General features: G+C 43.9%; 3 protein-coding genes and 2 long non-coding RNA genes across 14 annotated transcripts in view; 2 read left to right on the forward strand and 3 right to left on the reverse strand.

Annotated features, from left to right (window-relative positions):
- Positions 1 to 467: 467 nt before the first annotated feature.
- On the reverse strand, positions 468 to 5,197 carry HOXA1 (homeobox A1). Its single transcript, XM_070729392.1, has 2 exons — positions 2,648 to 5,197; positions 468 to 2,139 (listed from the first exon to the last, which is right to left on the reverse strand). Exons 1-2 carry the CDS (start codon positions 3,297 to 3,299, stop codon positions 1,784 to 1,786), a joined length of 1,008 nt encoding a protein of 335 aa, XP_070585493.1. The 5' UTR covers positions 3,300 to 5,197; the 3' UTR covers positions 468 to 1,783.
- Positions 3,408 to 7,705, forward strand: LOC139154610 (uncharacterized). The gene is made up of 2 exons (XR_011556940.1): positions 3,408 to 3,730; positions 7,567 to 7,705. It is a non-coding gene; the product is annotated as an uncharacterized lncRNA (long non-coding RNA).
- A 115-nt stretch (positions 7,706 to 7,820) lies between these two features.
- HOXA2 (homeobox A2) lies at positions 7,821 to 13,029 on the reverse strand. The gene is made up of 2 exons (XM_070729391.1): positions 10,002 to 13,029; positions 7,821 to 9,295 (listed from the first exon to the last, which is right to left on the reverse strand). Exons 1-2 carry the CDS (start codon positions 10,378 to 10,380, stop codon positions 8,523 to 8,525), a joined length of 1,152 nt encoding a protein of 383 aa, XP_070585492.1. The 5' UTR covers positions 10,381 to 13,029; the 3' UTR covers positions 7,821 to 8,522.
- On the forward strand, positions 12,464 to 15,425 carry LOC139154613 (uncharacterized). The gene is made up of 2 exons (XR_011556944.1): positions 12,464 to 12,879; positions 14,400 to 15,425. It is a non-coding gene; the product is annotated as an uncharacterized lncRNA (long non-coding RNA).
- HOXA3 (homeobox A3) overlaps positions 13,697 to 26,785 on the reverse strand; it is a 53,174-nt gene continuing 40,085 nt past the window's right edge. For 5 of the 10 annotated variants that reach the window (XM_070729379.1, XM_070729378.1, XM_070729380.1 and 2 more), the window contains 2 exons: positions 19,338 to 19,947; positions 13,697 to 16,896 (listed from right to left, as the gene is read on the reverse strand). In XM_070729379.1, coding sequence (XP_070585480.1) covers positions 16,133 to 16,896; positions 19,338 to 19,830 — 1,257 coding nt within the window. In that variant the 5' untranslated portion in view covers positions 19,831 to 19,947 and the 3' untranslated portion in view covers positions 13,697 to 16,132. The other 5 variants (XM_070729384.1, XM_070729382.1, XM_070729387.1 and 2 more) reach the window with 5 other exon arrangements.

Consider the following 26,785-nt stretch of genomic DNA (forward strand, 5'->3'; position numbering starts at 1 on the left):
TCTTGCCCTGCTCCTGGTATGTCCTCCAAAGTTTGTGCCTGCAAGATTGTTCTGCCAATTTAGAAGAAAGCAGGGGGAAAACTTTGTTTCTCGGGGTCCTCAGAGACAAAGAAATATAAGTATCTTCACTATTGACTTGGGATGCCCTGCAAGACCAGCTGAAGACAGCTTGGGCTTTTGAAGAGGACTTAGTTTACACATAGGTCAATATGCAGTTCGGGGTGAAAAGGTTAGCACTTGACCCAGGAAGCTCCAACCACAGTGTTTCTGAAAGAGCTGGGATTTGGTTCATTGCCCTTTTTCCCCCCTAGTAAAAGACCAGCCAGTTCTCTCTAGGGTCTCCACCGATCTGGTTGGGTTTAATCTTGGGGACCTGGAAGCCCAAGATGGCAAAAATTTGGCTTGATCAAACATGGGAGAGAGAAGGGATTGGTAGGCTTCTCTTCGTAAGAAAGAACAAAAGCAAATGAGAGCCTACTATAGGAGTATATTTATTACAGACATTTCTAGGACCCGTAAAATTCTGCTCTGGATTCCGTTCTCTCCCTACCCCCAAAACAGAATCTCAGAACTTTCAATGATTGTACAGAAAATATCAGAAGCAGTAAATCACAAAAGACAACTGATAAAACTCAGTGTTAACTTAGCACACCAAAACTTTGTGCATCATGCAAAGTTCCGTACACAAACCACACGAACTATACATTCGTTTGGGCCAATTACCACATTCAGAAGTTCTGCTGAAAAATCTGAAGAAGGACAAATGGGAAATCGGGAGCAGGCCTAGTCTCTCCATTTTCTGCATAAGTTTTGGGTCAAGAATAATTCCATAGAGATTTTGGGAAGGAAAACAGTGGGCAGACCTTAGTAAGGAAGGTTTCTTTTTTAAAAATCTAGTGCAATTTCAACATTCTTATCTAACTATTTTGAAGGAAGAATACTTGTCTATGATTCTTTTTTTTGAGGTATCTGATTGAGTTGAACACATCTTTGATAATGACAACTTTTTGCTATAAAATCGAATCAAGTTTTGAACCACCCTGTTTTAAATTTATAATCTATCTAAACATTTCTAGAAAATCTGTAAAAAGATAAATCTCTTGAACAAAAATATTTACAACCAACAGCTCATACACATGGAAAAAACCCCCACAAGTACATTAAATTAAAGCATGAACTTTTTAGAAGTCATGTAAACGCTTTCAATAGTGCATCTCTTTTTGGAACTGCGAACCTCTTTGCCTCTGCCATGGAGGAAAGCCTACATAAATGCTCTTTGGCAACTTCATTCTAGTCTATCAACATTTATCATTGTGGTAATCACTTTTTCACTTTTCTCACAAATAGTCTAGAGATGGGAGACACCTAAATAAATCCTTGTACTTAGCATTGATGCTGATGCTGAATTAAGGAGGCCCTGAGTCTTGAAATAAGACTGTGATCCTGAACCCTTAGGGCCTATTCCAGACAAAAGTAGCTTTTAGCTAAATTTCAGTGATATTATGCCACAAAGTTCCTTTCTAATATTTCTCCATCCCCTAATTCAGTAGTCCTGGATCATGTCCACCAATTTTGAAGGTTGGGGGGAGGGGGGAGGGGAACCCAGTGTGATTTGCCTCCAACAAGTTTCAGTATGAGATGTTTGAAGGATGCAGTAAGAAAAGATTTTATCTGGAACCCAACCCAAGAGAAGAATGAGGTGGAGGAGGATCCCCTTCAACTACTCTAAGGCTGAATATTGGGGGGGGGGGGGCTGGGAATGAAGAATGAATCACTGTGGAGCTCAATTTGAGGTAGTCAGTGTATCTGAGGTAGAAGAAGTAGGAGAGGGAGTACATGGGGAGGAGCTGGACTTTTCAGAGGAGTCCTCTGCCTTCTCTTCACTTCCGGTCCGAGTGGCTGGAGAGATGGGCAGCAAGCCCTCTTTCTCCCTCTTCTTCTGCTTCATTCTGCGGTTCTGGAACCAGATCTTGACCTGGGTTTCATTGAGTTGCAAAGAGGCTGCTATCTCTACCCTGCGCGCTCTTGTAAGGTATTTGTTGAAGTGGAATTCTTTCTCCAGTTCCGTCAACTGTTTGGTGGTGAAATTGGTGCGGACTGTGTTGGGCTGACCCACATAACCATACTCTCCAGCTTTTCCTGAAGAAAAAAAAAGCAACAGTGGCCATAAGTCACACAAGCACATCTTGCTGCATGTAAGCATGGATTCAAGGCCTTAACTGAAAGGTGGCATTTATAAAGGCATGACTCCAGTAGTTGCTAGGTGCAAAGGAAGGTGCTTTCTGGGCGAATTCTATGCATGTTTACTCCAAAGCAAACTATTTGAATCAGTAGGAAATAACTTCATCATGCCTGGCTTCTGCATACCATCCTGCCAACTTTGCCTGATAAGAGCCATTTAGATATACCAGGCAAATCAGGTTGGTTCAAAACCAATGCGGGGCACATTCCTTTAGCAGAGCTGCTTGCATTTAACAATTTTAACGTGGCGCGATGGCTGAGTGTAATGCCCACTTTAGGATAACCTGTTGCCTTTGGGACCCAAGTGCCCCTCTCCTTCTGATACCTAGGAGAGCCAGGCCAGTCTGCAAAACAGCAGGTATTCAAAGTCTAGAGTGCCTTAACTACCCAGAAACTGAGGACTAACCTGTTTTAGGAGGGTTTCTCTTCACTTTCATCCAATCGAAAGTCTGGGCTGGTGGAGAAACTTCCGAAGAAGGAGAAGTGCAGCTTTCTGGATGGGTGGAGTGGAGAGGAGACAAGGGGTGGCTGAAATTAGTGAGGGTTAAATTCTGCTGCTCCTCTCCAAAAGAGGAGTGAATGTACTGAGTAGAACTGGTTGTGCTCCCACCATAACTCTGGGGATGCTGAACCATGGAGGAAGAGACATTTCCCGAGTAGAGAGTAGGAGCGCACGGGGAGTAGCCCCCGCTGATTTCCGCCTCTTGACTGAGTGGGTAATGGCCATAGCCTCCCGCAGGGAAGTTTTGCGCGCCATAGCCGGACCCGCAACTGGAGTGCGAGAAGGACATCCCCAGATTGGGGTGATGTTGATAGGCGGTACCAGCCTGGTGGTGGTGGGGATGGGGGCTTATCTGGACTCCCCTGCCCACCATAAAGCGATCGTCCCCGTTGCAGCTGTTGGCGCTGACAGCGCACGACTGGAAAGTGGTGGTAATCCCATGGTCGGGGTGGTGGTGGTGATGGTGGCGGTGATAAGCACGGGAGGCGCAAGTGGTGGGCTCGCCGTTCAGGATGGGCGGATAATCGAGGAAGGAATTCATCCTTGCCGTGTCCATCTATCACCGATTGACCGGCTCTTCGAAGTCCTGGGTGACCGTGCCAACTTTCTCACTTCCTCCATGGGGGCCAGAAGAAAAATGATATGAATGTACAGTGAGGCGGTGACCACGTGAGGGCGGCAGCCAATGGTTGCCGCGGCTGCCAAAGTTGCCCTGTTCCTTCCTAGTGATGGATCACCCTGGCTGTGGCATTTAAATTCTGAGCGCCCCTTCATCAAGGTGACGCGCAGACACCGCCGCCGCCGCCTCCCTCCCTCCCACTCTCTTCTCAGCCAGCGTGTTGGGCTTGGAGAGCTGGGCCGGCGAGCCAGTGTTCGTCCAAGCGCTCAACCTGGAGCAGCGGGAACAACAGCAGTAAGAACAGAAAGCACTGAGCGGCCGCCGGAGGGGGCTGCTCCAGCGTGGATTGAAGGACACAGAGCCTGCAGGTAGGCAGAGGCGCTCGCCACCAAATCGGTTGCGGCTTCTCCGGACCCTTCTGCCAGGTGTAGAACACCCGGGCTGGGAGAAGTCCAAAGGCCCGACTTTATAGGGAGAAGGCGATTATCCGGGCAAGGGGCAGCCGGGATCCGTTTCCCCTTCGGCCCGGGACGGTCCGAACCTGGGGCGAACCAGCAAGAGTTAATGGCGCTTAGTCCAACCTCCCGCGGCTATTTGCATGGGAATAAGGCGCAACGCCATTGTTGTTGCCGCGGACGCGGGCTCTGAATACCCAAGAAGGGCGGTGACTGTGGGAAATTAGGTGACTGGATTAAAGTCAAGGCTCTGGGCTTAGGCTGCGGGCTTCTGTTGATGCTTGGCGCCGTTTGGTGAGGAAAGGAAGCGCTTACAAAGGCTGCCATTAGCAGCAGTCTTCCGTTCTGCCCAGCTCAGCAGCTGAAGAGGCAGAGCGCCTGTGCAAACACTCGGGCTCCCCCTCCCCTCCTCGCCCACGTCTCTTTCCCAGTTTTCGACCTACCTCTCCCTGCCAATCATGCGCAGTCTCGCCTGCCTCTTCCTTCTCTATCCTTTCCTCTCCACATTTGCTGCACACCCGGTTTGAAAAGGCCAGACAGAGCAGGATGTTCTGTGAAATACCAACACTGAATGGCCACGTCCCGTGATTAAAAGGAAAAGGACCGAGGGAAAGAGATGAGAGAGAGACTACGGCGGTCTGGGATTCATTTTCACTTAAGCTGATGTACATTGTGTGGCAGAAGACGAGGGAAAGCAAAAAGTCCGTGCTCAAAATGACGCCCTCTACTTCTCTTTCCCACCCAACCGCACAAGTTTCTTCTTTGGAAAGGTCCGGTTAAAGTCACCGATTTTTACCCTTTGAGTTTAGAACTATTTACAAGGTGATTTGACATGGTCTTTCTTTCTTTCTTTCTTTCTTTCTTTCTTTCTTTCTTTCTTTCTTTCTTTCTTTCTTTCTTGAAGAAAGAAGTTCTCACCGAGACTTTATATTATACAGAAAGGGACAAATTTAAACGATAAAAAAAGTATGAAAAAGGCCTGGGAATTTTTGCTTCAAACATCCTGGCTGAAAGTATTTTAATGTTTGTGCATATCTTTTTTTCTAATTTCTGATATTCTTATGAACAACAGTTAACTAGTTAGTATTACTTCACTCACATACCAGATTCCGCTCTAGTCATTCTCTTATTGGATTGCTATTTTCTTTCCTAATAGACTAGGTTAGCTCTATGGGTAACTTAATGTTCCTATTTTGATCATTATGAAAGTTAGGACACAGGAGGCGTTGATCAAAATATGAAGCTTATGTAAAACCTTAACTATGAGTCATATAAAGACACAGTGGGTTTAGAAGAAGGTCTCTGGAATTTTTGTAAACAACTAAATTTTGATGTGCAGCTACAGCCAATTAAAAAAAAAACCTTACCCTTTGATTGTAAGTTTACTTGTCTACACTCAGTTCTCTTTCTTTTAGGAGCAGAATAATAAAGAAAATACCGCTATAGAGGTTAGCAAACCATTTTCGTAATTCGCATTCACAAATCAGTTATCAAAAATTGCAAGTACATTCGGTGAATAATAATAGAGCTATTAATAACCAGATCAGTGAAGTTAGATATGTATTGTTTACATTGTAAGGTATTTGAAATAATAGTATAATAATAATAATAATAATAATAATAATAATAATAATAATATGCTGGCTCTGTTTAAAAGTGCTAATGCTAACATGTTGTAAGCCGCCCTGAGTCTAAGGAGAAGGGCGGCATAAAAATCAAATAATAAATAAATAAATAAATTTAAAAAATAAAAGATAGATAGATAGATAGATAGATAGATAGATAGATAGATAGATAGACAGACAGATAGACAGATAGATAGATAGAGATATACGGAGATTTTATGTTTCCTGCTAGAAAAACACAACCTTTGCTAATCAACTCTGAAAATAAAAATAACCTGTTTACTCTTTTCTGTTAGACCAATTGTTGGGACAGCTTTCTTCTTGGCCCGATTTCCATCTACCAATCTGTTCTCTTCAGACACACACACTCTTCCTCCCTCCCCCACTCCCCCTCCTCACTCTCCCCCCTCCTGTACTTTCCTCTGCTTGCTGCTGCTCCCTTCAATCCTCTCCCCTCTATTTCTCCGCCATTGTTCCACATAACTTTCCCCCTTTGTCAGGCTGTCTTTGCCCGAAAGCTTTGCATTCTGAGGCCAACGCAACCGCTCCCCTCCCCTCCCGCCAGCCCCCACGTTTGCTTGCCAGGGTGCAGAAGGGGGCGAATTTAGAGGGGATGAAAAAGAGAAAAGAAGCGGTTTGTCCCTCGCTGGGTTTCCAATTTGACTCTCGAACTCTCGAATTCCCTCCAAAACTTTCACCTCTCGGGACTTTTCCCAAAACCCGATACCTCCCGGCTTCGTCCCTAACAGTCCCCTTTGTTGCGAGGCTGTTCTCGGCAACCCGAACAGAGCGACCCCGTTTGTTGCCTTTATCGGATAGTTAAGGCACTCAAGAATTTCCCCCGAAAACCTTTACATTCCGAAATCATTATTAGGATTTCTTCCCCTCCCCCCCTTCTGCTGTACCTCCCTTTTTGTGTGTGTGTATGTGAGAACTATATACCTCTCAGCATAGTTCTGGTCCCAAGGGAAAATCTGCTTAGAGTCTGGAGGCAATTGATTTGTGTCGAAAGCTTCTTTGTCAGTAGCATGGGAGGCTCCCCAAACTAACGGACCTGCTGGTTTGCCTATAAAGTAAAACGTCTAATAAATTAAAAGGAAAACACGCTTCTTCGAAGAAGACGTTCTGCCCCGAAAGAGCGATTTTCGATCTTCGTGCAGCTAAGCGAAAAAGGGAGAAAGGGAAGGAAAAAAGGGGGGGGGGGAGAGAAAGAGGATTCCCTGCTGCACCTGAAGCTTAGCCAAGCAGTTGTTTTAAGAGAGCAATAAAAAATGAATTATGACTAGCCGCTTCCAAGCTTAATGGTTTTAGACGGGGATCCCCTACTCCAGCAAATACGTAAGAGGGTTTTTATTTGTGCATGTGTTCCTGCAATTGATCTCTTTGATGACATTCTCATTCACAAAAAGCGTTTGATTTATGAGTTTAGGAAGAATTGCATCCAGTCCTTCCAGCTATTACCCACGCGGTTTTGCGCCACCCCACATAGATGGGTTGCAAAACAGGGAAGCAATCTGCCACTAAAATAAATGCAGCGGGAGCAGAAGGGGTAGCAAACGCGAGCTTGTAAAGCTTGAATCGGGGTTTTTTTTTTGTCCCTCTCCATATGCCTGCGTGTCTGCATTACTCTTACCAAGAGAAAGGGAGAGGGGTGGGGGAGAGAAGGGATAGTTATTCACACATGCACACACACACACCCCAAGAAAAACAAACCCCATCTGCTAACACAAGCCTGCTATCTGGTAGGACATAAAAGAACTCGTATCAACCTGTATGAATGAGTTAAGTTAACCTGCTCTAGAGAATGGGCACGAGGACACACGCACACACAGACGCACACATAAACTCACTCACCACCACCACTTTCAATTAACAGCACATTTAAACCGGCCTCTTCAATTTTTATGCGCTTTGGCAGGATAGGGTAGCTAAGAGGTCTTCTGAAATGTACACTTGTTAACCTAGTTCTTGCAGATGGAGCTTTGGTGAGAATGCCCTTTTCCCACTTTCAGCAGTGAGTTTTTGTCTTTTGAACCCAGTATTGAACCCATAATTTATATGCCTTGCACAGTTTAATAACTAGCTTTTACCAAATGGCTTTTCTGATTTCCTCTCTCTTTTTAGATTTCTTTTCTTGGGACCTTTGGAACATTGGGACGGAAATCCATCAGAAGTGTACCCTTCCTTTCTTGGTTGCCCACACCGACATTTCTTCCCAAGACATGGTTCACAAAAAGAATAAATACCGCGACTAATATAAATATACATTTTTAAAATCTGTCTGCATAACTTCAGTAATCCCCCTAAGGAGCCTTTGCGTTTTCCTTTTGCAGAATATTTTTATTTCTTAGATATGCGTGCAAGAGACAAACTCACAGTGTTTTTAATAGCTTTTAATAGCACTTGACTAAAGCATTATTTCCGTGTAATTTTAATTCTAATATATGGTATGTATTAAGTGGAGGAAATGCTTTTTTTTTTTTAAATAAGGGTCAAAGATATTCTAAGTTATGGGAAGAACTGTAACAATGCCATTTTGGGGGGATGGGGGAGAAAAGGAGGTAAAAGATTTCAGCAGCTTTCTTCCAATAAATGTTTTTCTCAAGAAAAAAATAGAACAGAGGTCTGTAACCAAATGTCTTGGCTTTATTTCAGACCAAAGGAGGGAGGGGGCAAACTCCTTGTGCTATCTATACATGAAGAGAGAGAGAGAGAGATAAAAAGGTGCTTGTAGTAAACAAGAATTTATTCTACCAAAAATACTTATGACAACGCACCCTTATGTAATACAAAAATAAAAAGAAAGTGAAGATACAAATTCCATACGATCACTTTCTTACAGGCCATATATATTGCTTTCATAGAAGGACCTAGTGTGAGACTAGGTTAAACTAAAATGCCATAGGGAAACGACAAAGTAGTTTTCGAACACCAGATAGGATAACCGAAAATACTAACAGACAAAGAGAAAGAAATCAGATGAAGGGGGGGAAGGGAAAATAAAAATTAAGGAGAGAGGGGGAGGGCAAAAAGAAAAAAAAAGAAGGTAAAACCCTTGGCGCATGAAGGTCTGTGCTTTCTCAGTAATTCAGGTGCTGCAAGTCAATTGTGGTGAGCGTATCTGAGAAAAAATCAAAGCTGTCGGCTGAAATATCTACAGGACTGTCGAGGGATCCTGGCAAACTGGGGGAGACAGCGGCGTCAGAAAGCTGTAGGCAGGAATCTGCAGAGAAAACGCTGAAGTCCTGCAAAGAAGGGACTTCCAGGGCCTCCGGACTGCCATTGTTCAGGGCAGCTGCACAGTTCTGGCCCATTGTTGAGAGGCAATTGGGAACAGTGGGTGACTGGTGCTGAAAATGTTTGACATTTTTCTCATTGCTGGTTAAAGGCGAAACTGGAAAAGTTTGGGACTCTCCATTGTGGAGGCTTGGAGGCGCCTGCGGCTGAGCCAGGGCGTTTTGTGGGAAAGAGTAGCTTTCCCTGTCCAAAAGAGCGCCCGAGACACTGTTGAGGGCTTGCTCAAAAAGAGATTTCTCCTCTTCCTCCTCTTCTTCATCCTCCTCCTCCTCCTCTTCGGCTTTTTCGGGGTCCTCCAAGCCTTTACATTTCCCTTCGCTGTTCTGGTTCTCCTTGCACTGGGTCTGCCTCTTGTGCTTCATCCGCCTGTTCTGAAACCAGACTTTGACTTGCCTCTCCGTCAGATCGAGGAGAGCGGCGATCTCCACTCTCCTTGGTCTACAGAGGTACTTGTTGAAATGGAATTCCTTCTCCAGCTCCAAAAGCTGCGTGTTGGTGTAGGCAGTTCTTAGTCTCCTGGAGCCCCCATTGCCATTTTCTGAGATCTCCAGAGATTCTGTTGACGAAGAAAACAACCACAGTTAGAAAGATGCATGCCATGGAGGTGGAAAACTTGCCCCAGCTAGTCTTTTTCAGGACACCCGAGTCTGGGAAGAACAGAGTAGGTTCTGGTGGTGGGAAATCTCTGCCTCTCTCTTCTTCTCTCTCCAGAGCGTAAAAGCATCTCTCAACTGCAACAAAATGGCCGCCCGCGAATGCAGTAAAGCCATTGTGTTGCCCCCTTGCGCGCCCGCTCTCCGGGACCCTTTTCCCCCCTCAGCTCGAGGAACTGCTTCATCTCCATCTCCCAAACCTTCCCCTAGCCGAGCAAACTTTGATATTAGTCATACCACAAATTATAATTAATGCATCAGCTGCTTAGCTGAGCAAGAGCAATCTATCACTCTTCATTACTGTCAAGGATCCCAACTGTAGGACAGCGAGACAAGAGGAGGTCACCTCCAACTCAAATAAATCATCCCACGCTAAACAAGTTAGAGGGAAAGAAACTTTGCTTGGGGTGGGGGCGAAGGAGGGTTGGTGTTTCTTATGCTTTTTGCCTGCGGATCCCACCGCCAGCTTCCTTCCTTAAGGTTCAGCGCCTGAGTTAGGAAGGCAACGCTCCAACAGAGAAGGCGAAGGCAGTGGGGAGGGTGGGGTGGGGGGAGAGAACAAACAAACCGTTGGGAAGCGGAATGGTGCAGCAAAGTCTTTCAACTGACCTTTGTGGCTCAGGCAAGCTGGTCCAGGGGCGGAGGCCGAAGCAGGCGGCGGTAGGGTGGTTTTCTTGGACGCCTTTTTCTCTTTCATCCAGGGGTACTCCGGAGGCTGGAGGGCGCCGGCTGGCACTGGGCTGCTGCTGTTGCCATTGGGGCTGTGCTTGGGGCGGCTGCCGCTGCTGTGGCGAGGGTGGCTGCCCGGTTTCAGGCTGGGGATGGTCTGCTCAAAAGGAGGAGGAATCAGTGTCGAGTGTGAAAGCGCCGAGTTCTTGATTGATGAACTTTGAAATGTATCACCGACAGGGGGAAAAGATGTCAGGCACTCAGCGAGCGATGGCTGACTATTGATAAAGCCAATCTCTCGCTCAAATTCGAAATTCATGGCCTTCAACTCGCAGCCCCCTTGGAGAAAAAGTTCCCTCTTATTTAGCGCTTCTGGGAGGGGGAGGGGGGAGCAAGGCCCAGGAAGGGGAGGAGGGGGGGGACCGAGAGAGAAAGAGAGAGAAAGAAAAAAAAGGGGGAGACAGAAAGAAGGGAGGAAAAAAAATCATAGAAGATCGCTCGTGGGGTGTTTTTTTCTAATTCACTGATTACAGCCGTATGGGGACCGTGCTACTATTAAACTATTGAATTCATGGAGACAAGGTTGAAATTGGACCGAATTGGCTGTCACATGATTGCCTCTGCCCAATGACAATTTGGGCTTTAATCAAAAGAAGCCACTGTCTGTTTGATTGATCCAAAAAAGTCGAGAAGGAACGCCTCATTGGGGCCGGAGAGGCATTATTTACACTTTTTTTTTTTTTAGGAGGCGGCTTATCTCCGCTGCTCGCCCGCTCCCCTTTTGCCTCCTAATCTGAAATGATATCTGGGGGTGAGTGGCTGTGCTTGTGTGTGTGTTTGTGTGGCTGCGACTCTTGCGGTCGCCGCTTGGCCGTCCCCGTTCCTACCGCCACCGCTGCTCCTGTAGCTTCCGCGGCTCTGCTCGCCCTGTAGGGCTTCTGCCCCGCTTGTTCCCGTCCTGCGCCCTCCCCTCCCATTGTTTGGAACTGTCAGACAAGCGCTTCGCACCTCACAAATCATTTAAGCACCTCCAATCTGACGCCTTGAGTCATTAACAAAGTAATCCATTAATCTTCAAAGTTTTGACATTGCCGGCTCCGCATCTCAACCGCATCAGAAAGTTGCACCCGGCCTGGGTTTGCCAAGCGTTGAGCCCTGCTTTAGATTTGCATTTTATTTGTATTTCTTCCCTCCACCACCAGTCCTAAAGAAAGAAATAATCACTTCCTAAAATTAAAAAAACAAGCACCAGAACATGGCAGGGTTTTCCACCCCTCCTCAAGACCTGGCATCTTTCTGCATTTCTCCCGGGGGGGCGGGGGGGGGGCCTCTATTTTTTTTTTCTGAACAGTACAGTTCAGAGAACAATTGGCGACCGGTTTTGGCAGGTATCCATTCTGTAGAAAGAATTTTCTCCAGGAACTTCGCTTCCCTGGGAAGAAGAACACAAGTCGGCCCAGGGGTGCCATGTACATATCATAGGTATTTCTATCAAACGCCCAAATCATAGAAGTACGTTTCACACAGAAATGCAGTGGGTTTCAAGAACAAACCAGAGTATTAACGCAAACGACATTGGAGTCAGCTGACTCTGACTCACTGTTTCCCGGTAACCACAATAAAAATGGGTCAGGTAAGTAAGTAATCTTGAGGGCGAAGAAATACGTCAAAATTCAATATCAGTTTAAAATTTTTTTATCAGTCATGTAGGAAAGAACTATAAAACGGATCCAATTTCCAAATAAGATTGTTTGACCGACACCCATTTTTGTTTGTTTTCTTTCGATTTGCTCATTCAACAACGCTGAAGACTTGTACAGAACAGTTCTTCAATCGCCTCGAATAAAAGGGGAAATGAAAGGAGGGGGCTGGAAACAATGGGAGGAACAGGGGGATTCAGTAACAAGGAGCAGAAGAGGGAGTATTTCCTCTCCTCCAAAGCAAAAGGTGTGGGGAAGGGAAGGGAAGAAGAGAAGGGAAGAGAAGGGAAGGGAAGGGAAGTATTTCTATGTATTTCAGGGACTCCCTATATCTCCCCCATTTTTCAGATTTTGAATTAGTGCTAGGAACCGTTCACAGGAGGGTTCAAATGATGAATTGGCCGCTTCATCTTAGCACATCCCAGCAAAAGGAAAAGAAACAGCAGAGGCCTCTCTCGTTTTTGAGTGAATCATTGCTCCAATATGGAGCCCTCCAATATGGAAGGAAAGCTGGCGAGGGGGAGGGGTTGAAATATTGTAATAATCTTAACATGAAATTCAGATGGAAATTGTTTAAAAATAGAGAGGGAAGAAAGAGGGTGTCTTACAAATAGATCTGTTGTTGGGTTTGGGGGTTTTCCCCCCTTTAATTTCTTGTTTTACTTCAAACAAAGCTCTGCTGAAATCTAGGCGTGATCAATCTTCTCAGCCAAAATGCCTTGACAGCTTCTGGCCCTTAAGAACACATTTCGAGCTTCATGCTCTTTCCTGGATGAAATGTGACTGAGCAAAAAAAGAAGAAAGGTGGTTGAGGGGGAGGAAGAAACTCCAGTAAATAAGCAAGAGAGATGCTGCTGCTTATTTTCCCAAACGGACCCCGTCCTACTCTACCCTCTCAATGGAGGATAGATACTTCAGCCTTTTAACTTGCCTGGAAGACAGCCACAGGCCTAAGGATTTTATTTCATTATTTATTTATGGAATATTGAGGATAACAGCAATGCATTGCTGGGGTTCATGTGTGTGTGTGTGTGTGTGTGTGTGTGTGTGTTTGCCTGCGCGGCGCCTGGTTGCGCCCCAGCTTCTGTATATTATACGCAAAAGAACCCCACAAGGAGGTAAGGCAAGCAAGGGAGGCGGCTGGGGCAATTCGGTTCACTGAGGCTTTGTGAGTTAAATTGGTGTGGGAAGGATATTGGGAACATTTTTGTTTTCGTTTTCTGTAGGCTGGGTTGTGGGGTCTTTTCTTTTCTTTTCCAGTGGGCAATCTAATAGAAAAACTACCTGGAACAAAGATCTTTTCTTCTTGATTGGCTTTTTAAAAAGTAGCATTTTTTTCCTGTGTTTTTTGAAAGAACTGCAAATTTTCGTGCAGATAAAACTATATGCAGGTTTAAGGGAAGGAATAAATAAATGTCTTTGAAATCAGATTGAAACACGGGATGGGGGTGGTGGTAACTCACTTCCTTTGTCTTATATGCCTTCTTAATAGTCAGTTTTTCCTGTCCTTTTACCAGTCAATTTTCTCCCTCTATTTTTCTTGCTCTCACCCTGCCAATGTCATAAATTCATATAATGCATTTTTTCTTCAATTAATTTTGAGGGGGGGGGTGTAACACTCACAGTCCCTTTTCTATTTCATCTTTTTCCAAAAACTGTTTTCGTCCATTCCAAAAATTCTCTTTTAAATAGTTTTGCTGTTTCAATAGATTTGGTGATTTCCCATTCAGTCTGGAGCCACACAGCTGTTAAGTATAGAGGAAAATGGTTCAGCGAAGATAAAATGCAGTAAATATAGAATGCAAAATTAGAACTAGGAATTTAGTATATTGCACAATCATTGGGCCCCTGGAAGCTTTTCAGATACAGAGGAGAGGAAAGAAGAAAAATACCAGAGATATTTTATTTAGTGAAAAAATAAAGACCAATATAATATTTTAGAAAGGGAAACCAATATGATGGCAAATTTATTGAGATTAAACAAAATAACCAGATCATACGGTGGCATTATCCTCCATATACATATATACATATACATACTGAGGTCTTCCTAAACAAATTCAAGACAAGCGATAAACCCAATATTAAATTATACATTTTCTCTGTTTGGAAATAAAGGCGGGGAGATTCTCCATATTTGTTATCACAAATGTTTTGAGGGACAGAAAGGATCTGGTAGGGCTGCAATAAACGCTTGTTTAGAAATAGTGTGTATGCGTATATATATTTATGAGTGGGAGGGGTTCTATACATTCACCTATATTATATAAATGATGGATATATTTTTTTCTATTTTCCCCTCTCCCTCTCTCCCCTTCTAGAAAGAATGAGAAACACTGGGATATGAAAGGAAATTAGATTAACAAGATGTGCGGGAATGATAATAATTCCGCAATTCCTGTAGCCAAAGAGAAGCAGCCTAGTTGGTAGGGGGGAACTCTAAGGAATGGCTCTTTCAAAGCTGCCCCACGTCACCTCGAGAACAGATTTATTGTTACTGAATCCGTTTCTTCATTACTGGGATGATAAATTGTAACCCGCCTGTAAACAAATGTGCTTTGAATCCATGCCATTCCAAACAGGAGCCCACACACTCGTTATAAGGCCACGGATTCTTATTCAGTTTCGTTCTTTTTAGGAAAACAACAATACTTGCCCACCACCGTTTCACGATTGTCCATTTTGTCCCGTGGGGCAAAGTGTGCGGGTAAAACAACCTCCGACCGCTTCCCCTCAAGCGGAAGCGAAAAGGAACCGAGGAGGGAGAACAGCCTGCAACCGGGCAGCCTGCGGCCTCCAGAGATATGTTACAGCACCTGAGCTTCTCCGTTCGAGGCTCTCCCAGAAGCAGTCTTTGTTTCTCCTCCAGCTCTCTAGCCTTGGAGCCGAGTCCACCACTTTGAAGAGGAGAACAGCCGTGGACAAGACGAGAGACTGAGACCACCTAGGACCAAAAAACAAAGCAAAAAACAAAACCCCACATCTGCAAAGAGAGATGCCGACAATCAGCCACGGTCACAAACCGGGATCTTTTCCAGCTTTGGAGCAGCTTAGCGCCCTGTTTAATGCGGCTCTTCTTTGGGGAGGTCGCCCGGCAAGGGCTGACTCAGGAAAATTACTTGCTGAATCTGTCTCTGGGTCTGGAGTCAAACGCGACCCAGCGGAACGCTTGTCCGACCAGCCTTGAGGGTGGTTGGAAGAGGCTTTGTTCGATTTTAAGGCAACGGAGGAGCGCGCGTACCTTCTGGAAATACTTAAAAATTTTGGCAGCTTTAAAAGTCCAGTCAGAAGGAAGAGAGGAGGGGGGGATTTTAAAGGTTGACTATGCATTTAAAACTCTGGGGGCTCAATCGTTCCCGATGTTCTTTTCCTTCGTCCTTTTGTCTTTGGGTTCGGACTGGAGGATGGCATTCAAACGACATATCATAAATTTCTATTATTCAGAAATGAAAGCTTTTTATTGAGTAAGTTAGTTTTAAGAATGTGAGTGTATCCTTTTGAAAACAAAACTGTGATCCTTTGTTGTCAAATCCCGGTTTACCCGTTTTCTATTTGGATTATCTATAGACATCCATTACTTTCCTACTTTGATATGTTGTTTTCCAGATTTTATTGCATTATTTCTTTTTTTTTAAATAAAAGAATTCTGGTTCTTTTTTTCAAATGACATTCTCTTTGTATGCCATTAAACATACAGCCAGTCAATATTTCCTGAACACTCAGGGTAAAGAAGTTTATTTTTTAATATCTTCATATATATAAATATGAACAGATGGGGATAAATAAAAAATTTAAACACTTAGATTATTCAAAAAAATATAAATAAATCTGAAAGTTCACCAGCATACACACGATTAAAGACGTACACGTATTAATCATTTTGCTCAGGAGCCCCTGTTCAAGTGACCCCCTTTTTTCTTGTTATCTAAAAGAAGTGCAATTAAAATAAAAATAAAAATGTTTCCCAGATGGGACTGATTTTGTACGAACAAATTCACTTTTAAGAACTGTCTGTATAGAAAATTTGTTCATAATACCCTGTTTTGATAAAAGAGTCAAAGTTAAGAGTATAAGCCTAGGTATACTCTCAAAGCAAGATCACAAGGCAAGAGTTCAAGAAGATAAATACCCACTATTGAAACTAGAGAGCAATTCAAGCAACGAATATTGCTACGTCACATAAACTGGAAAACGCATTTTACCCAAAGGAAAACACATCAGAATAAAAACCAGAAGCAAATAAAACTGTTGGTATTGGGTAGCATAGTGGGAGGGGGGAGGATTTAAAAGTTGGGGTTCCCCCTCCCATTTCTTAAAAAAAAAAAAAGAACTCGGGAAGCTTTTAAGACTCACTATATAACCAATGTTACATTACAGATGGGTCAGTTTGGGTGCTTCCTGAATTCTTCCCTGAGAAGGATGGTGAGAAGTAAGGTCTGTGTAGGTGGGGTGAGGATCACAAGGTCCATGGTGGTGGTTGTTGCCCATTGCCCCACTATAGTCCATATTGGCCGAGGATGGGTGAGGGAGATGAGTCAGACCGAAGATAGAGGGTCCTGAATTTCCCATGGTATCCACATAATTGCCCCCAACGTAGACGGGGCTTCCCTGTATATGAGGATTGCCATAACCATTGCCTTGAAGGGAGTGAGGGTCGTATTCAGGTGTCACTGCTGCAGTTCCGGTGTACCTCTTTTGAGGAGGAGGGCAGTTATTGATAGGAGCCGGATATGATGTAGTGATGCTGTAGGCGTTGGGATGAGTCTTGCTGAAAGATGGCGGCGACTGGGGCTCGTAGGGGGCACTGTTGACGAGGGAATGCATAGAATTCAGGTAGCCTCCAGGAGCTGGAGGGACAGGACTTCTGCTGGGAGATTGTCCTCCAGAAGAGGTTATCATGCCTTTGCCCTTCTGGTCCTTTTTGTATTTCATCCTGCGGTTCTGAAACCATATTTTGATTTGTCTTTCAGTGAGATTTAGGAGGTTAGCCATCTCTACCCTCCGTGGCCTGCAAAGGTATCTATTGAAGTGGAATTCCTTTTCCAGTTCTACCAGCTGGGCACTGGTGTAAGCTGTGCGAGCTCTTTTAGAAGAAGCTTGCCCTGGGGGGCTTTTATCACCAGCACAACTCTCACCTACACAAATCATACAAAGAACAAAATAAGTAGGATGATACCTAGCATACTATGACCAGAAATAATAATAAAACTACTACTTGCTAAATTTGCAAGTACTGTACTGTATTCTGAGAGATCTAATGTTAGAATGGCTGGCTCTGTCCAAACTAATAGCAAATTTATTTGAATGAAAGGAAGGCTGATCAAAGGCCATTTGCTGCCTGAGTCAAAGTAAGAGTGGCTTGTTCTTCCATTCATTCAACCATCTTGTGTTGAATCAATCATGATGAATGGTCAGTGTCTCCCTCATACTGAGGCTAGCAAGCTTTCATAAGAAGAGCACTGAGGCAACATTGATGGTCCTTTCAAACCTAGAATCCTCCAAATATTTTTTGGCTTCTAATTTCTTATCCCCAGAATAGCTATGCAGAGTGAGGAATATAAGAAGTTGAAAACTACCAGGCTAAAGAATATTCTGGTATTTTTCCTCCCATTTTAATTCTCTGATCTAGTAATAATTGCCCGAGGCAACCATTTCTAGAAAAGGAATCATGCAGTATTCAAAAACTACTAGAAATAACAGCTCCTCAGAAATGTAATTTTTAGTAGAAAGACAAACAAGAGAACTAATGATTGTCAGAATACTCTTCCTCAAAGCCAAACCACAGAAATTCCTTGTTACTTGAATTGGATTATTGACAATAATATGGATATCTTAGGGATAAGTAAAATCAAAATATAATCCTGATAGCAAACATCCATTTTCCCTCTACTTCCTTCCTTCATAGGATAACCTTGGACACATACCTGCAGTAAAACATTTCTTGACTTTAAGCCAGTTTCAGCCAATTGAAAAGAATAAAATGAAATAAGAGATACAAGGCCAAACCTGTGATTTAATTTAAAGGGATATACTGCCTGATACCCAGAAGAAGCTTGTATTGCAAAAACCATCAGGCTAAATTCTCTTAAGCAATTTAGTGACGTTATGGGAGATGTAGTCCAAACCATCTGGAGGACACTTCCTTCCCTGCTCTTAAAATGTAAAAGTAGCCTGCCTTGATAACAATTTTAAAATACATTTAAAGGAAAACTGTTTATTGTTTATTTACTTAATTGTCCTGTGTCTACAGGGAGGGAGAATACTGAAATGTTTTCAAAAATTCCCTACACTTTTCTTCACATTAGCGAAGAAACCTCTGCTGAAGCTACTTTGATTCTTAGAGGATATCTTTTGGAAATACTGTATACACTTTGTTTAAGCTTAAACTTAATTTATTTATCTAAGCTTCTGGCTACTGAACCTAACGATGAGATAAGGCTTCAGTCTATAGCATATCTACCTGAAAGGCTTTGTAGCAGTTATTTCCAAATACAAGCATTTAGTATCTATTTTTAGTATTCTGATTGACAAGAAATATAGATTCTGGTTTGGTAAACTAAGATAGATATGTATATATGTGTATATAGGGAGAGAGAAAGAGGAATATAGAACATAGAGCACTGAGTACGTTAAATAATAAAGCCTGCCTATGTTGATTTTACTCTGTGATAGTATTAGAAAAGCATTGAGGAAAACATTTGGGAAAAAAATGTTTAGAATCTACTTTCTCAATCCAAGATAAATTGCGGAAGTAAATGATAAGTAGAAGCCAAATGCCTGGGGAAAAGGAGGCTAATACTTTTCTCATCGATTTGGGTTTACTTATGTAGATAAACACTGTAATCCACCCATAATGTATTTATGGACCTGCCTGCAGAGTGCTAAAGAAACCTAAGCTTTGTTCCCATTCCTATAAGGCTGCCAGTCTGTGAGCTAAAATCAAAGGAGGTTATGAATATCAAACAAAGCATTGATCTTGACTGAAGATCATGATGAGCTATTTTATTCTCATTACGCTTCAGCAGGAATAGGTCGCTGGCTTATTGCTGGAATAGAATCAAGCCAAAAAGGGGAGGGGGGGGATATGTGCTAACACTGGTGGAAGACAGGCCAGGAGCTTGTACATATCTAGCTCTGGTTTAATAGCTGCGGGGGGGCGGGGGGGGACGAGGGAGAGGCTGCAGTATGGAATGTTGAAGATGATTCTAACAGGCATCCAAGCTTGAAAAGAGAGACGCAAAGGGAACTTCACATTCTTTTTTCAGAGTTGAACAGAGGTCACCATCAAGCAAACTGAAGCCTCTCTCATCACCCGACTCTCTGGAGATGGGCTTGTGTGTGTATGCACAAACGAAATAAAATAATGCTTGTGATCTCATGAGATTGCGCGGGGTTTCAATTTCCCAGCAAAAAAACCCCAAAAAAACAGAGAGGGGGAAGTTTCATCTCTTTCCTGGCACAGGCAAGGGCTCCCAAGAAGTTTAGGAGAACTTTGGAGGGTGGTGGATCAGCTGCTTGTGCTAGAAAATACTGAACCCTCCTGCTTTCTTCAGTTAACCCTCCCCTGTTCCATTACCTGAACTGGAGCTGCTGTTTTTCTGCTTGGTGTTTTGCCGAGATTCTTTCATCCAGGGAAAGATTTGTTTGGACATGGTAGGTGAGTTCAGGATGGAGCTCTTTGTGGCATTGGCAGGGGTGCTGTTGGCAGTGACATTTTGAGGTGGCGACACGGAGGGGGGAGGAGGGGGAGGGGGCAGTGGTGGTGCCTGCTGGGTTGGGGGCTGTTGCTGGGGCTGTTCTGGTAGGATTGCGGGCTGGAGAGACTGGCTGGTGATGGTCCTCATACAACTCTCGTTGATTTCATTGGCCTTGTGGTGGGACACAGTGCTGTTGGTGCCGGCGGGGGACTGCAAAGAACATGCAGGTCGATGATACTCGGTTTCCACCAGCGCGGAAGCAGAAGGCGGAGGATATTGCTGCTGACTAGCATTGTAAGCGAAACCATTTGCTCCTTGGTAGGGATAGCCTCCATAGATCGCAGAGCTGTCGTAGTAGGTCGCTTTTTGCATTTCGTTGTTTCCCAATATTTATTTCATAAACTGACAGGGTCTTGACACCCTTAAAGAATAACATTGGCACCACTCTGTCACATGACGTTTCTCCTCCAATGGCCTCTCTTTGTAGACCTAGGGTGTAGGGAAAGCACAGGAGAGTGGAGAAATAGTACAAATCCATCTTACTTTCAATAGCTAAATGACATGAAAGCCATAAACAGAAAAAGTGGTCAGCAATATTTAGCAGCATGACTTGGCCTGAAGGCGAAGAGAATTTCGGTAAGAGGAGGAGGGGGGGGGAGGGAGAAATAGAAAGAGATATGCAGAGATTTACTGGCAGCCCCGATTGTGTGGTTTACAGATCCAAGAGAAAGTAGAATTGGGTGGTTTCTAATCACGCACACACTCACATCCACATGCAGGCTAAGAATTGCTTTATCTTTTTCTCCCATAAAAGGGGCTCTGATCGATCACTGCAATAAATGGCCTCCAGATAAGAAAGAGGTTGGAGCAGATTGTTTTCCATAACTGATTTAAGACTACGAAGCGCTTCAAAGAACCACTTACGATTTCCTTTTGCTTTGCTTTCGAGCAACACCGTACTGCTTCCCTTACTTATTGAAAGAAAAAGAAAATCTGGCTGTACTTTACTTAAAGGGTCGGCTACAATGGCTTTTAAAGAAAAATCAATACATGCATCTTCAAGGATCACCACGAAGAGTGACTCAACAATCCAGCGCTGGAGGGGTTCGAACTCATGAAATGTTGGCTAGGTAACCAAAATATTTGATAAATGGAACCCATAATGACCCTCGTGTGATGAAACTGCACAGTGGCTGGGGAGATCCCGAGCTTTCTCTGTTTAATAATCAGCCAACTTCCTGCGCATAAATTAGCTTTAACTGCTGCCTGCTTAGACAGGGACACAAATCTGCCTCTACCATCCAATAGTCTCCACGTGTAGCAAATGGGTAAAAGTCAGAAATTATCTTCCAGTTTAGGTCTCTCCTTTGTGGGAAGTTTCAGGCCTGTCCTGTCGGTTGCTTGCAGGATCTAGGTCTAATCATTTGAGGGTGTATCAAACAAGACATTATTACTATTATGGTTGGTTGCACAGTCGGGCAGATGTTTCGAATTATTATTTTTCCCCTTTCCCTCCTTCATGAATATACTGTATTCACAAATATCTGGGGGGAAAAGGCACACCCGCTAGTGTCCATCTCCATGACCACAGCTTGAACCTTCCTCCTAACTCAACCATAATAGGTTCTGTCGCTGAGATTGCAGTGTCATTTGATGTATGGAGGTCACTTGGATCCAGGCAGAGGAATAGGTGCACAAAACCACAAACACTCTTACAAACCAGGCAATTTTTTTTTTGTTCACTCAACATTGTTTACCTGTCTGAGCAGAATCAGCTAGAGAAGAGGTTGGGTGGGATTTCAGAGGACTCCTTATCTGCAATTGAAGAACTTTTTACAGATCATCTGAACCCCCAGTTAAAAACCTATCACTCCCATGCCTTCCCTTCCAAAGTCCTCATATTCACACCAACATTCCCAACTCAAGTTCCAGTCAAAACAGTGGGCTGCCAGGGTATCTTGCTGGAGGGAATATATTACACACCACCATCTCACAAGCATGCTCAAATTAATTGCAGGAGTTTGCATTTCAGTTCACTCAAGTTTCTTTCGGAACAAGGCATACATGAGAGACAGACTGATTTAATAAACCTCTTACAGATGGCAGCTTCCTTTCATAGAGGATGAAGCCATCTTCTTTTATTGTTTGCTTGGTTTTAAAAACAACAGTCAAGTCTTTCAAAAGTTATAATAAACAACCTGTATTGAAAAATAATAAAAATGAATTTCATCTGTAGTTTGGGGTGGGAAGGAATTGGCTTAATCAGATTTGGGAGTAAATTTACTGTGGATTTGACTGGGGAGCCTCAATGTTGTTGTCTGTTTTCCTAATAGACCTTCTTAATTTCAGACTTTTAACACTTTTGCCTTTTTGTTGGGAGTGGGGGGGGGGGTTACAGGGTAAAAATGGTAGTTAACTTTTTGAATTAAGAAATGTGAAACAATAAGATGCTGAGTGTTTCTTTTCTGTCCTTTGCAGAAAGAACTCTTACAAAAGTTTTCCAAAGTCTTTTTGCTTGTAAGTAGGGAGGGAGGGTGAGCAAAAGTGACTTTGGGGTGAGACAGTCAGTCGGGCAGCCCCCCCCCCGCTTTTGGATAGTCAGTGCAAACAAAAAGCAGTTGACAACAATGCCCATAAATAACAGAGAAAATAGTTTTTGTTTAAATATTTTGTTTTAAAAAAATAATACACAGGCTCACGTTTTATCAAGGCAACACAAATATAGGAAAACCCCAAAAAAGCAGCCAGTGAAGGAAACTTGTAGAAGCACTATTCCATCACACACAAAAAGTATATTGGCAAACCCAATGACTTCAAAGCATGACTTCAAACTCGTACTTTCCAGTAATAATAGATTATCTTCTTAACCTGCAGGCCTATGCCTGCCCTCCCCCCAAAATAACACCTATTTGACACAAGTTTATTAAAAAAACTGCTCCCTCTTGATTAAAAGGAATATATTTCTTGCACCCATGGCCAGGATGGCAACCTTACAGCTCAATCCTGTTCAGCTGAGAAGACCCATTATAACAAATGATATTGAGTCTCCGGAAAGCCTGCATGAGGTGCAGGAATAATTTTTTTTGGTGGGGGGGGGTGTTTAAGCAAAAAGCGAGAGATCCGCACTTGGTGGAGAGGTCTCCTCCTAAAATCTGGGAATCCATGCAAAGTTTTCTTGGAAAGGCTGATTCCCATCCACTTCACGCTCACACAAAGAATCCAGCCTTCCAATCACCACTATATTAGCCCGATTTACACGGCAAGAAAAGTAAACGTGCATGCACAGAAGTTTCTGGGATTCTTGCATTCGGAACTACCGGGTTGAATCCAAAATCACCAGCTTTCTTTTAAGATGGCTGGCAGACCAGACTACAAGTTTGGATCCCCCTTTTCTCTGGCTTACCCTTCCACCCACCCCTCCTGCAAATCGTGGTCCACGCGGGGGGACCCCCGCTCACATTCCCCACCCACTTCCCCACCGCTGGCCTCCTCTCCGGCCGGAGATTTCCTGCCAGATAAAGAAAAGTTGAGGGGAGAGGGGCAACCGGCCTGAACTCGACGTGAAATGGTCTATCCGTCACTGCCTGGAAGGAAGCTCCAGCCTGTGAACTCTTCTTGAACCGAGATTTAAGTCTCTGGTCATAAATCAACCAGGACATAAACTCCGGCATTCACCACTGATAGCCGCGTATTTGGGGCTTGCTTACCTTAATTCTGACGACTGAGGCGGAAGCCAGTATTGGTCTTTGGAGGCTAGGCGACAGTCGTTCCCTGCCAGCCCGGGTATCAGGCTCTCCCCCCTTTCACTTTAATCCCTCCGCCCTGACAACTAAGTGCCTTCTGCTCCTCCGGGATGGGGACCAGCTCAGGTCACTTCTGCCAGGACGAGCCCAAGAATCAAGAACCCTGCCTCCACCAGGAAGGGGGGATACCCAAGAAGGTCTTTCTTCTGCTTGCCTCTGCTGGAGTGTTCCCCACCACCAAACACACACCACAAATTGTCCTGTCCTTACCTCGTCCCGGCCCCAACCTCCACGCCCTCCACCTCACCCCTGGGGCCGAGAGAGAGTCGTGCCTCGCTACCCCCCCGGACAAGCTCTCTCCTAGACCGGATCGCTGGGAAAAAGGCAGAGGGCTGCCTGTGCAACCTTGCACGCCCAAGGGGGCGTTTGTTGGGAGAAAGGAGGCAGTTGCCTCGGGAAGTCCGGGGCAGGCAGGGGAGATGGAGGTGGGTGGGGGTGGGCAAGATGGAATGGATGGAGTGAGAAGAAAGAGGCAGTGAAAGAGTGAAGGGCCAGAGAGGCATTAGAAGGCCAGGAAAATTATGCTAATCGAGACAAAGGATGTTCGCAAAAAGGTCATCGCTTCCCCCCCCCTTCCAGACCTTTGGTGGTGGTGGTGTGTGTGTGTGTGTGTGTGTGTGTGTGTGTGTGCGTGTGTGTGCGTGTGTACGAACATAAATTTCACCCACCAGTATGGCAACAGCTTGATGAATAATATAGAGAATTCTAGGCGGGGGTGAGTGGGGAGGACGGAAGGCATAGTTTAAAATCTGGAAGTTATGCCACATATGAATAAACATTACCCCACCTCCACCACACACAATAGCGAGTAGACTTCTGGTCCGTCTCACAACCCGGCGCTTTTAACAGGGAGGATTCAAACAATGTAGGTGACCCTCATCAAATGCCCACTTCCCCTCTTCTCCGGTTGCCCTTAGGCAAACATTCGCGTACATACCATGGAGGAAATAGCACAACCGTCCCTTTCCAAATCAGCAGTTAATATTTAGGATAGAAGGAGAACAGGGCTCCGAGTTCAGCGGAAATCAGGAATAATGCCTGGGTTGTAGCCAGTTAAAGAAACTTGCCCGTCTCCTTCCATGTTGGTGGAGCTAAATAATTATCAAGGTTCTGATTCCAAGTAACTGAACTAAACAAGCTAAGTAACTAAATCAACCACCAATAAAGGCTAATAAAGAATATTTTGGAGACATGAATATTTATTTGAAAAGAAGAGGCACAATTTCTTAGCTGAAAGGCATCAAGACTTTCTAAAACACAGTCAGGTTAAGGACTGTCGCTTATTGCCTCTCCTGCCTTTCAAGTGGCATTATTTGACAAATACTCACGGCCATACCGGTAGTGTGCATGCTGATCAGAGCTGCTGTTTTGGTAACTTTGGTTTTCCTTATTCTTCTTTCTCTTTCTCCTCCTCTCTTCTCCTTCCCTTTCTCTCTCTTTCTTTTCAGCTTTCGTTTTTCCACTTCTCCTTTCCCCTTCCTCCTTCCTTTTCTGCAGTTTCCGGCCATTCTTTTGCTCAAGTAGTTTAAAATAACATCAGTAAGAAGAATAGTTTTCAATCCCCCCCCCCCTCGCAATTCACGCAGAGGGGTGGGGATGGGATATAAGGAGACCCAAAGAGACAAAAATAAAATAAAAACAACAACATAACCCGGAGGACGAGGTTTTAAACTGCCTCAGAAATCAGCCAGTTGGCTCTGGAATAAGAGCGAAGTGCGATTTTGACAGGCCTTCGTTACCAAAGGTGTGGAAAATACAAAGAAGTTTCTTTAAATTGCACTGTCACCTTAAACCCCAAACAAAGCCGAGCAGGAGAAAGAAGAGATTTATACACGCACGCACAAACATACACACGTACTTTCAGCTCAGGGTGGCCTCTTATGCATACCAATGGTTTTTGTCATTTATGGCGAGTCAAGATTTATAGCTTCTTGCGCCAAGCTGTAAACAGAGCTACCCAACAGAAAACACTTGCTTCTCAGAGCATATTGCGAGGACTCCACATGAAAGACAGAAAGCTGAGCTGCTGCGTAGGAGGTGGGGACGACAGCGGGGACCAAAATTTCACCGGTCAGCCGTTTTGCTATATCCTCCTGCTTGGCAGTGGCCATGCAAGAAAACGCCGCTTTTGTCAACGATCAGCTCTATAGTTTTCTTCTGGAAAATGCTGATATGACCTTTTTCTGTCTCTCTCTGTCTCTCTCCCCCCACCCCGCCACCTTTTGCCATCCCTCCACAAAAAAGAAAAGAAAGCCAATTCTTTTGGTGGAGCTGGCAAATAAAGTTCTCTCCGGAGAGAATTTGAGGAGAAAACTGGATGTTCAAACCCACCAGTTTCCCCCCCTCTAAAGTCATTTTTTTTTTTTTTGCAGACAACAGCCAGCTGGATTTTTTGTTCAACTTATGGGATTCTGAGTATATTCCATTAGGAAGGTACCTGAAGCAGCAAATACTAACATTCCTCCCCTGGAAGGCAAATAAAAGTTCAAATATAAAAGAGAATTTTCCAAAATTCCGATAAAAGTATCCAATTCATTGGTGCTACTGTTTCTTTCTTCTCCAATTTATAAGTTTTATGGGTGGTAAAACATATCCCATCCTCTTTGTCTCTTTCCTTACTTTACTGGCGCTTCAGAATTTTGGTTCTTGTTCTGGTTATTTAGTTTCTCCCTAGTTGCTGCTATATTACACAGGTATCTTTGCATTAGGTCAATATTCCTTCTCTTGTTGCCCTGTTAAGAGTCAGACTCCGTTTAGATTCATGCTGGACCAACTGGACCTAAAGCAATATAAATCTAAATGATTCAAGACCACCTCATCCTGAAGCAAGGTAAGAGTGAGGGTTGTTTCTTAACAACAAAAGCTATCTTGCATTTGCAAAGCAAAGTTTGGAAAAGAATGTTTTCTCTCTAAGAGGGGGGGAAAAACCTAGCAAGTTTCCTTGTCAAGCTCAGCAAACAAGAAATATCTCAGCACACCACATCATATTAAAAGTGCTTGTGGGTATGCGTAAGAAATAAAATAAACCAAAACTCTGTAAGGGAGAGAAGAAATTACTGGAAAGAGAAATACGATTCTAGATTTTTAAACTTCAGGTCAGTTAACATTCCAAATCTATCAAATCTTTCCCAAGAAGATATTATCATTAATTACATGGGACTTGTTTCCTGATATGGACAACATTTAAAATCTTTTTCTGCCTGGAAAGTAGAGTTTATCATATCAGCATCATTGATACCTAGATCTCTATTTACTCAACTGTTCACTTTTAAACTCCTGAACACAACATGGTCTCAGGATTGGGATTCATTATTTATGACTGCTTTAACTGGGTCAAAATCCTCTGGAACTGAGCCATAAATCATACAAAATGATGACAAAATAATTGAGCCAAAATTAACGCTCTCCCCTTTTTTCGCAGCTGGGTCTGGCCCATGTGAAATCTAATTTTCTTTCCCTCCTCTGCAAAAGCTACTTTTAAATATTATGAATTGCCAAACAACTCTGTTTAATTACACACTAAC

Source organism: Erythrolamprus reginae, chromosome Z, assembly GCF_031021105.1.
Source record: "Erythrolamprus reginae isolate rEryReg1 chromosome Z, rEryReg1.hap1, whole genome shotgun sequence".
NCBI lineage: Eukaryota > Metazoa > Chordata > Lepidosauria > Squamata > Dipsadidae > Erythrolamprus > Erythrolamprus reginae.

Excerpts from the sequence above, each read along its gene's own strand:
- HOXA1 (XM_070729392.1), bottom strand. The coding sequence starts at position 3,299 with ATGGACACGGCAAGGATGAATTCCTTCCTCGATTATCCGCCCATCCTG. Across the intron at positions 2,140-2,647 it reads GAGAAACCCTCCTAAAACAG|GAAAAGCTGGAGAGTATGGT; the intron begins GTTAGTCCTCAG and ends TTTTTTCTTCAG.
- HOXA2 (XM_070729391.1), bottom strand. The coding sequence starts at position 10,380 with ATGAATTTCGAATTTGAGCGAGAGATTGGCTTTATCAATAGTCAGCCA. Across the intron at positions 9,296-10,001 it reads AGCTTGCCTGAGCCACAAAG|AATCTCTGGAGATCTCAGAA; the intron begins GTCAGTTGAAAG and ends CTTCGTCAACAG.